Genomic DNA, 10,889 nt, shown 5'->3' on the forward strand with positions numbered 1-10,889 from the left:
TGCTAAAAGTTTAAGATTTTTAGCAAAACTATTTAACACCTAAAATATTTCTTGTGTGATCATTTAACACATTTAACACATCCGCGTGTTTTAACCGTTTTAACCTCCCTTGCCCACTTTTTAAACATCATAACACCCCCCACATATTTCAGAAATGGTACAACCCGGAACTTGAACAATTTTGCGGGAATCGTTTCCGATTTCGATTTTGTTTTCCATCGAAAATTAGTTATTTCGTTAAAACTCCAGGATGAGGTGAGATCAAATTATGATTTAAAACAATAACACGTTACGCTTTTTAACTAGTGTAGTTAGACTAGTAGATTTAATTTTAGATTGTTAAAAATAACACGGTGATTCTTTTTTACTTTGTTGTTGTTGACTCTTAATTAATAATGATAACTGTAGCATGTCTAATCTTTGCTGTTGCAGTATAAATGCATATTACTTTTCAAACTCTGATCCAACCTTGGTAAACGCTGCCGAATTGCCAATATATTTGGGTATTTTATTTAATATCTAAATTCTTTTGGTCTTAAAGGGACAATGTGTAATACCTAGTGGTACCAAAAAACTTTCATTCTGCAAAAAAAAACCCACATTAATTTGAATACTAGGCTAAAACGCTAGAACTACCATACCAATGTTAATTTTTATTGAAAAATCTAAGGTTGATAACTTTGTATTTCTTTTACGGTTTGGAATCCCTACATATATTGCCGCCATGTTTGCTGTCTTGTTGCTAGCCTCGGTACTTGTTTTCATTCATGTTAGACAACAGTGCCATCTAGTGGTCAAATCTTACACACTGGGGCCTTATCGGTAACGACTGGTGGATGATAATTGAAGGGATCTATTTGAAATTGATTTTTGAAAGAAAAAAACATTGTTTTGACATCTCTTGATTAGCAAACTCAAGCGCATATTAAAAATAATAGCTTACTTATGTACATGCTGCCAGTTAGTGGAAAACATTTCATTGGGTAATCTTTCACGGTTCATGGATGCTTTAGCCACCAGAACCGTTTGAGCACCATTCATGTGGTGTGTCTTGGGCAAATACAGCCTGCCGGTGCCCATCCCGGTCCAAGCTGCTTTTTCAGGTAGGGTTTGGTTCCCCACATAAAACAAATTATACTGGTTTCCATGGTTATCAGTACCAGGAGAAGCCTCTTGATCTGACCCAGATACAGCACCTTCAGCATCGGGTCACTGTTATTTTTTGGTTTACAAATAGCGTCATTATGAAATGAGCAGGACCTCGGCATTGACAGGCAATGGCGTTTGTGTGACAATAGGTTCACACACCTGTAAACCTTTTGGGCAATATCTTCCAGTATAGTACATTCTTTTGTCTCTTGCAATAATCATGTCACCTTAACACCCACCAGAGATCTGCAAAATCTGCTAAGTAGTACCCCTTAGCAAAGCACTGCTCTCTGCAACTTTGTTGATGACAATATTATGGTTTACAGACTTGAGAATTTCCTTTTCAGTGTACATCAACATGAAGACAGTTAGCTTCTTGGGCTAGTGTTCACACATTTCAAAGCATAGAAGCTCTGCTTACATTCAACCTAAGTACAGGAAAGGGTCAACAAGAACTTACTAGTCTGTGGTGTGTGCAGCCGTTTGAGACGTCACGTGATTAAGGGCTTTACAAATGAACTTGACTTGACCTTCAGGGGTCATCACAGCCCTGTGAAACAATTGTAAACATTGTGTGATCTTCTTACTGCTACTCTTGGAATTTGACTTGGAATTAGTCTATCTATCTATCTACCCTGGTCATATCCCTCGAGAGGGGTGACCGACAGCAAGACAAACACATACAAAAACAAAGAAAATAAAAAAGGAAAAAAGTAGCAAAAAACACACACAAAAATGATTGGACCATGGCCAATACAAATGCCCAAACACCCAAACAAGTTAAGCACCTCGGCACCCAAGTTAGTCATGCTTTCGTCCCTCCAGATGAAACGGGGCACGAGAAAGCGGCCATGTCACTCGGGTCAGGGTGACACAACCCACTCTTCTGTTCAACAGCAGAGCCCGACAGCTTTCACTGGTTTACCCCTGCTGCATCATACGGGTGCCCAGCCGATCCTTAAGAACGTGTCCAAAATCCACACTATCCTCTCACAACACCTCTCCACTCCTTTCTGTCACCAACACGAGTTCTAGCTTCCACTATATTTATACCTTTTTCCTGCAGTAAACTCATAACAACATCCATCCACGTCAATCGCAGCCTTCCTCTTCGTCTCCTTCCATTTACTTTTGCTCTGTAGATCCTCATCAACATTCGCTCCTCGTCCGAGTACTCTCTTATCCACATGCTTGCTCAGTTCCACTACTACTTCAGTTGTGTCTCTCACAATTTCATTTCTTAATCTATCCAATCTTGTCACTTCAAACATACTCTTCAAACACTTCATCTCAAAAACATTTAATTTCCTTCTTAAATCTGTGTTCAGGCTCCAAGTCTCTGCACCATACAACACAGTCGGCACAATCACACTCTCATACAGTCCCCTCTTAACATCCATACTCATACTCTTGTTTCTCATCACTCTCCTCAGAGCACCCAAAACCTTGCTTCCTTGATTCACTCTGTGCAATACCTTGCACTCCATTCCACCTACTGCAGCCACATCACAACCCAAGTACCTAAAGCTTTCAACTTCTTCTAGCACCTGTCCATGCAACCTTATTTCTAACGCCATGCCCACTCCATCACGTGAACACTTCATCACCTTACTCTTCCCAACATTCACACAACTTACGCCTATCACACACTCTTCCAAACTCAATTACCAACCTTCTCAATGTTTTCTCAGAGTCAGCCACAACCGCTGTGTCAACTTCAAACAACAACTGACTTATCTGCCACACTGTTCCACTGTTGTCCATCATCTCTACACCTCAACTCTTGCATTCACCTCTCTCACCACACCATCCACGTACACATTAAACAGCCCTGGTGACATCACACACCCCTGTCTCACACCAGTCAACACAGAGAACCACTCACTTGTCTCACTCCCTACTCTCCAAATGATGAAATAACTAATTAAATAAATGCTTTCATTCTGCAGTATGAGAAAGGGCAAAGGAGTTAAGGTAGCACCTGTCGCTCCAGCTAAAAAGAAGGTGACTTGAAATTGGAAATCTGGCACATTATGATAAATGGTTTATCACATTTGTTCTCTTATATTTTATCCTATATTTGGCCTCCAGAAAATAATCTCTCCAGATTCTGCCGAACTGTCTACCATTGATATTTCCAAATTCAATGAAGGGCTTCAGCAAAAAACTGGTGAGTCTGTTAAAATGTTGTGACATCCTTTTATATTTTGGCCTTTCATTATGTACAGTGGCTCAACGTGAGATGTGATGATTTGATTTATTAACAAATTTCAGCCTTCAGGTGTGTCATTTTTGTCAGGTTTAATATGTTTTGTATCGCATAGGTAACCCACTGCACAGTACTGCCATAGAAGATGATCTAAATCCCCCAGTAGAGACGCAGGCCACACAAAGTCGAGTAGGAAAAAAAGTGAAAGGTGTTGCCAAAAACAGGTAAGTTTAATATTGTCAAATCATGCACTAAATTAAGGTCACAATTACACAATTATTTAAACGATTTAATTTCAGAGTTGTTCTGTCTTCAACACACACAATTTGTTTTTCCCAAGGCATTTGGAGAATGAGCGGCTCAAGGGAGCGAAAAAGAGCACACCAGCCAGTAAAAGGTCTCGTGCTTTGCAGGTAAAGTAATCCTTTGCTGTATCGCGGTCTCGCTACTTCGTGGATTCTTACAGTGCATCTGCATTCTGATTGGCTAAACCGTAACGCCGCCTCGTTTCTACCTGTGTCTGTTTGTGTGTCAACGACGTTGCGGTCCAAGTTGTACACATACATAAAACCGCCTGACAAAACGAAACTATGTCTGAGGAATTAGAAGTTTTTGTAAAAGCCATCATGTCAACAAAACACTCTATTCTGACTAAAGCACCAAAAGGCAGAGGAAGATACTTTCTATTGCCAATAAAGTTGGACCCCCTTAACTATTTCTGGAGCCACATGCGGGTCTTTGGTGCTCCCTCGTGGCTCCCTGTCATTCAAAAAAAAATTGATAACGGAAAAATATATGGTATCTGTAAAAGGGCAAGAAGAACACGTAATTAACATTTTCCAATGGTGGCGACTTAAGTGTGGATTCCAACCTGGGTATAACAGTTAATGTACTTTTGCCTAGTATTCAAATCAATGTTGTTGTTTTTTTTTTTTTTTTATTGAAAGTGTTTTTTTTGTACCAATAGGAGGCACTAAACATTACACACTGTCCCTTGAACACAGTTGTTCATTAAAGCGGGAAGATTAGCATTGAAATTGCAATTTGACAGTACAGGATGTATTTGTAAAAATTTGTTTAAAAAAAAAAAAGAAAATTCAGTACTTTTGTTTGTTAAACAAACACTTGAGCCTGTAAATTGGTTTGTTCTTTTGTTTCAATGTATAATAGTCTTCAATAATTAAATAATTGTTTCTACTTTGCTAGTTTTGAATATCATAAGACCTTTTTTGGACACAACCCCTGCAAAAAAAACCTTTACTGTACTGTTAATACAAAGAATAAAATATGTCGTTCTCAAAACAACTACCCACTTACAGTGTTTCTTTGCCGACTTACAATTCAGTTGTAAACCATCCATTTGAAGCTTAAAAAATAGCATGTGCATGCAGCTCTTACACACATATATACATATATATATTTATATATATATATAAGATTCATGCATTGTGATTTCTGGATTTTTCTTTTTAGTTTATCTCTCTCACAGTGGACATGCACCTACGATGAACATTTCAGACCCCTCCATGATTTCTAAGTGGGAGAAATAGCAAAATAGCAGGCTGTTCAAATACTTATACTTATATACTTATATACTTTCTTATAATGTATTGGGAATGTAGTGGCGGCAAACAAAGCCAGGGCATACTGTACCACACCTGAGGGAACTGATGACGTATTTCACTGAGAATTTCAGCACTTCCTGTGGAGCTAATGTCATGTTGTTTTGACAGGAAGAAGAATCACACTCTGTTGCTCGCCCCCAAAAGAGACGTAATAAAGTCCTGTCCTCTGCTGAGGTCTCAGACGAAGGCACTAGCCAGGTACAGGTTTTTGTTGTTCTTCCTTACGTGTGTGTGTGCAGGGATCAACTCGTTCTAAACTTGTTCTAATTTTTTACTTTGTTATGACCTAGGCCCCAAGTGCAAAGAAAGCAAAAATAAAAAGTCTGGAGAGAACCCCCAAAAAGTTGTCCACAGGTAAAAGGCTAAATATTTAAAGACTCAACATTTTTCTTACATTTTACTGCAAATTTGTTCATTTAAATTCAAGTTTTCAACTTTTTTTTCAAATACTATGTTATAAATGGTATCCTTAACAAATCAGATAAGGTACGAAGAGATGAGAAGAACAGGAGGGAAGCATCCAAAGGAGAAACTGAGTTGGAAGTAGTAATGGAGGCCTTCTTAGATTTCTGTGATGAGTACAGGTGAGGCTCCTGTCTTTGTAATAAACGTTCTTTGGTCCAAATAACATTTAAGTAAGACATCTGTAGTCAAATTACTTTCTGGAACTTTAAAAGTGGGGTGCGTCGTTTGAGGTGCCCTCCAAAAGTTGAAAGTCGAATGTTTTCCCAATTCCCAATTTCCCAATAAAGTTAACGATGTCCAACTGGGTTCAAAAAGCCGCTATATATTATTTTTCCCCATCGCTGTTCAAAGCTGTCCGGGCCGCACAACTCATTAGGAAATGAAATGAAATGAAATGATCTGCATTTAAATAGCGCTTTTCAAGTCAATGACTTCCCAAAGCGCTTTACATTGTGCTTCACATTTCCCAATAGCGGCCGTGATCTGTGCAGCCATGTAAGGCGCTAACCTGCTTATTGGGGGTAATTGGGGGTTCAATGTCTTACCCAAGGACACTTCGACATGTAACACGGACAAGCCGGGATTCGAACTGGGATCCCTTAATCCTAAAACGATCGCTCTACCTCCTGAGCTACTGCCGCCCCCAATATATACTACTTTTTAATTTTTACTGTTCTCATCCGGGGTAAGGAACGCATTAGCTTATTATCATGTTTCTTTCTTTGCCATAAGACAATTAATATACCAACCCACTTCTGAATGGATTCGTCATATTCCAGGTGTCTACAATTTATGGTTTTCATGAAGTCAGGATACTAAAAGATCACTCTTCCTTTACCAGCCGTAGCCACAGGATATGGCTTTCACAAGTAAATAATTGGAAATAAAGACGTTTCTGTCAATGTCCCAGAAGGCCTAGCCATACACTACCACGTAGTCAATAGACTAAAGTATACACACACATACACATTCGTGGGATACATACCGGCACTAGAGAAAAGTAAGCACCATGTGGTCACACGCACAATACATTGTGTTGGAGGACTAAAATCTCATTCAATCCGGTTTGAGCCTCCCCCTGCATAGCACCCTGGTCGGAACGTAGGCCAACGACGACAGTTGTAAAAAGGTTTAATTTTACCCTTATTTAGCCCTATTGCTGCTCTCAAGGCACTATGAGTAGGTGACATAATCATTAAAAAACACTTAGGACATTGTCTTTGCTCAAAATCTCTCTTAAATTACATACCGGACTAACCAAATGTCTCTATCTTTGGCCCTGTCGACTCTTTCCTATTATGGCACATTTGAACCCCTCCCCGCCTAATATTGCCATCAACCTTTCCAAAGTATTTTTTACATACAAGTTAAATGTACACACAGGCCAAAGTTTCAAAGTGGATGAATTTTACGTCAAATCAGCCCGATGAAGGATGGATGATCAGAAATTGAGAGTCCATATCACTTTTTGACCCCACCCCCTGCCCTTATCTCTTAATGCTTTGATCTGCACTTAAAAGGAAAGGTTGCGTTGTGACAACCTGTAGAAGAGAGCAGGTGGACTTCTTGCGTTTCTTGGCCTGCAGCGCAGCTCTGGTTGCCATCTCAAAGACCTCCCGCACGCCATCTTTGGTTTTGGCTGAGCATTCCTGGTAGCCGCTGGCGCAGATGCGGTTAGCCATCTCTTTGCCGTCTTCACATCTCACTGGCTCCTGTTTCATTTTTGCAAGCTCTCGTCTGGTGTGTTCATCGTTGCGCAGGTCTTTTTTATTACCCACAAGGATGATGGGAACATTGGGGCAGAAGTGTTTTACTTCCGGTGTCCATTTCTCTGGAATATTTTCTAAACTGTCCGGACTGTCGACAGAGAAACACATGAGAATCACATCAGTGTCAGGGTAGGAGAGAGGCCTCAGTTGGTCGTAGTCTTCTTGACCTGCTGTATCCCAAAGCGCTAGTTCGACCTGCTTGCCATCCACTTCAATGTCAGCCACATAGTTCTCAAACACAGTGGGCACGTAAACCTCCGGGAACTGATCTTTACTGAAGACAATGAGCAGACAGGTCTTTCCACATGCGCCATCCCCAACTATGACCAACTTTTTCCTGATAGCAGCCATCTCTTAATGTCCCTGCGTCCGCCTTTCCTTCCTTAGGTTGGAGGAAATGGGGACAATGGGAGTTAGAGTGTGACTTTATGCTTGTCTTTGCAATTTTTTGTTACTGTAACATGAAAATGGTAAAAGTAAGAAAGGGCCTTTTTCAAGTATAGTCCAAACCCCCAAAAAGATGGAAGAAGAAGAAAATATTCATGCGCAGCTAAGAAATGCACTTACTTGCAAGCGCATCATGAATGAACTGACAGGCTACAATTGATTGACAGATGGTACCAAAAGCTCCAAATTTCGTACAGCCCCTTTAATACCTGACCCGTTGATGTATAAATTTAGGAATGCGCAAGGATTGAAGTGATAACAAGCCCAATTTGAAGCGCTAGTTGTCATTAGCTAATGAGGCGGCATTAGCTCAGGAGGTAGAGCGCTCGTCTTGGGATCAAGAGATCGCAGTTCGAATCTCGGCTCTTCCGTGTTACATGTCGAAGTGTCCTTAGGTAAGACACTGAATCCCTAATGCCCCCAATAAGTTGGTTGGCGTCTTGCATGGCTGCACGCTATTGCTGTGTGAGTGTGTGAATGGGTAAGTGTAAAGCACATTGTATAAAGCGCTTTGGGAAGTTATTGACTTGAAAAGCGCTTTATAAATGCAGACCATTTTACGGTCGGTACTATAAAATTGCTAATAATAGTTTTTTATCATACTGAATGCAATATACTGTGTTAGGAAATGTCTTTACAGACGCTCCCCTACTTACGACCATTCGACTTACGAAAAATTGTAGATGCAACAGTTTTTTTTCGGGATGTCGGGAATTATCCGGACATTAGATGTTGCGTTGTGTACACCTTTTCCCGAGTACAGGACATTACTGTAGTGCTTCTTCCCGCCGCTACCGGCATGTGGCGCTGTGAGAGCTCACCCAGCATCCACCCCGAAAAACAAAATCCAGTTCCTCTTCCTAGTTCGTGTGTAAACATTCTATACTGTATCTCCAGCGCGCTAGGAACTTTCACATTTTTATTGTTTAATAACATCTCGTGCATCCATTCAATATGGTTGGTGTAAAGTGTAAAGAAGAGGCGAGCTGTTTCTTTTGAAACAAAAGTGGAATAAGAAAGATTGATGCGGTTGAGAAAATGGTCGGAACGCTTTTTTCGGGCACTTTTTACCACAGAGCAACTTTCTTTATCTTTATAGAGCATATAATTTTCTGAAATGTATATTATTTAGTGAAAAACAATACAGGTTACTTTTACAGGCCTTAAACATACTTATACAAACCTTAAACTTACAAAATATAGCACTGAAGCAAATTGCAAACAAATTCAACTTGCCAACGATCGTCCGGAACCTATTTCGCTCCTAAGTAGGGCAGCGTCTGTATTTGCAGCTATTTGTCTTTGTTTAATAACCTTTTTTTCTACTTGAAAGTTTGTATGCATTTTATAGATATTGAAGAAAAATAAACCTTTTTTTTCTTGTGCAAGGGATTCAGTGGAATCTAAAGCCGTGAAGCAGTCCATTGATTATTTTGCCAATAATGTCAAGGAGCAACTTCTTGAAAAGGTCAGTCATCTATCTTCCAGTATGGACTTGGAAAAAAAGTGTGTTAGTTGGTTTCTTATACACAATTTAAACAAGAAAAGAAGTGGACTTTGTGATGATTTTTTCTTATAGATTGCCTCGTGGAAAGAAATGAAGGTCCTTAAAAGGGAAAATACCAAGGTAACCTTTAAACAACTTTCTCTGCAGATTTGAGTCAAATGCACTTAACAAAACCATTGTCCTGGGATAGACTTGTAGAAGATTAGATTCTTGTGTATTTTAGCAAATGGAAACTGTTTTCTATATTATGCTTAACCATTCGTGCGACAGGTGTGCTCCAAGATTCATAAACAGACACAGAAACTTTTGGAAGCCAAGCGGGAACTCATTAGGTAAGGCATGGTCACAGTTTTTTTCTTTGAGCCAATTACAAAAGTATCAATAATTCAATGCATCCAACTCCACCAACTCGTTAAACTGATGTCATGCATAGGAGTGCTTTATTGACACTGTTCATTCATTTTTTACTTGGAAATCCTTTATTTAAAAGGGTGGAAAGGCAAGTAGGTGTGCTGCTAAAAGAGAAAGCTGACCTCAAACTCAGACTGCAAGATCTGCGAAGGAGTCAGGCTTTCCTCAAGGATGTTCGAGAATTCAGCAAAGCGTATCTGGATTACCGAAGTGCACACCCTGAGGAGGAAGAAACTGTATGAACTAAATGCACACTTGGAAGACAAAATGAGCACATACCTGTCAACTTATATGTTTTCTCTGCATTTTCTATGTTGTTTTTTTTTTCAATCATTTTGGATTGTGAACGCCATATAACATTTTTTTGGTACATAGAAAACAAAAAATAGATATCTTTAAACGCGTTTTTTTGTTAGACCAATACGGTGTCGCCTATTTGTGCTCTAATCTGGATCGTCTCGATCACTGGTTGCAGGCGATAACGCCGTTGTAGAATGCTAATTGTTAATAAACACAAATTTCAGTTTTAAAGCGCAATTGGTTCTGTTCTTCCTTCTTCACGCTAATGTCAACAGCGATAAAGAAACTACTGAGTATATATATATAGGAAGGCGATGGTAACTGATATTCTGACATCTTTGCGGCAAATTGCTGTAAGTTGTGACAATTTCTGTTCGAGTAAAACCATCGGTGAAACAGATGAAATCTGCGAAATTCTGAACTGAACTTTACTGCAACTTGGGGAAAAAATAAGAAAGATGCAGAAAATGTTGCTTTTGTTGTTTCCTGTTACGACTGTACCAAAGCATTGTTCAACCCATCTTCCTGTACTGCTCCACATGACAGTTTGGGCACCCCCGATCATTTTTAAGATTTTCCTTTATACATCATTGGTTGTTTGGATCAGCAATTTCAGTTAAATATTATATCAGGGAATTGCAATCTTTAATAAGGGCAAAATTGGCTGGGTTGATAGGTATGTAAGCATATTGTGACAAATTTGTTACAATAAATGTTCTTTTTGCAGTACGATGAATCCAGTTTGCCCATCTCTCCTACAAAAGACCCAAATTAAAGAAACTCAGTCACCATTCAGATACAAACTAGAAACACTGCTGTTTTTTATCTCTTATTTCATTAGTTTTTATGTCAAATTGTATTGAAAATAGAAATCTGGTATTAAATTTGCTGATTTTATTTTTTAAATCAAAACTTCATGAACAAAATATAATAAACTTTTTGGAATCCAGCTGTCATTTTCTGTTTTTACTGTCTCCATTTTGATTGGTTCTCAGCTGTCCAATTGC

The 10,889-nt window shown here is 39.3% G+C and overlaps 1 protein-coding gene and 1 pseudogene across 1 annotated transcript; one reads left to right on the forward strand and one right to left on the reverse strand.

The window, feature by feature from the left end:
* The first annotated feature begins 156 nt into the window (after nucleotides 1-156).
* On the forward strand, nucleotides 157-10,119 carry cenpu (centromere protein U). Its single transcript, XM_088343326.1, has 12 exons — nucleotides 157-255; nucleotides 3,099-3,153; nucleotides 3,241-3,319; nucleotides 3,474-3,582; nucleotides 3,699-3,771; nucleotides 5,092-5,181; nucleotides 5,274-5,337; nucleotides 5,465-5,567; nucleotides 9,054-9,132; nucleotides 9,244-9,291; nucleotides 9,442-9,503; nucleotides 9,662-10,119. Exons 1-12 carry the CDS (start codon nucleotides 251-253, stop codon nucleotides 9,822-9,824), a joined length of 930 nt encoding a protein of 309 aa, XP_088199452.1. The 5' UTR covers nucleotides 157-250; the 3' UTR covers nucleotides 9,825-10,119.
* On the reverse strand, nucleotides 6,563-7,593 carry LOC148359658 (rho-related GTP-binding protein RhoA-C pseudogene; annotated as a pseudogene).
* Nucleotides 10,120-10,889: the final 770 nt, after the last annotated feature.

This window comes from Urocampus carinirostris, chromosome 9 (assembly GCF_059441175.1).
Source record: "Urocampus carinirostris isolate Australia breed hairy pipefish chromosome 9, RoL_Ucar_1.0, whole genome shotgun sequence".
In the NCBI taxonomy this organism is placed as follows: domain Eukaryota; kingdom Metazoa; phylum Chordata; class Actinopteri; order Syngnathiformes; family Syngnathidae; genus Urocampus; species Urocampus carinirostris.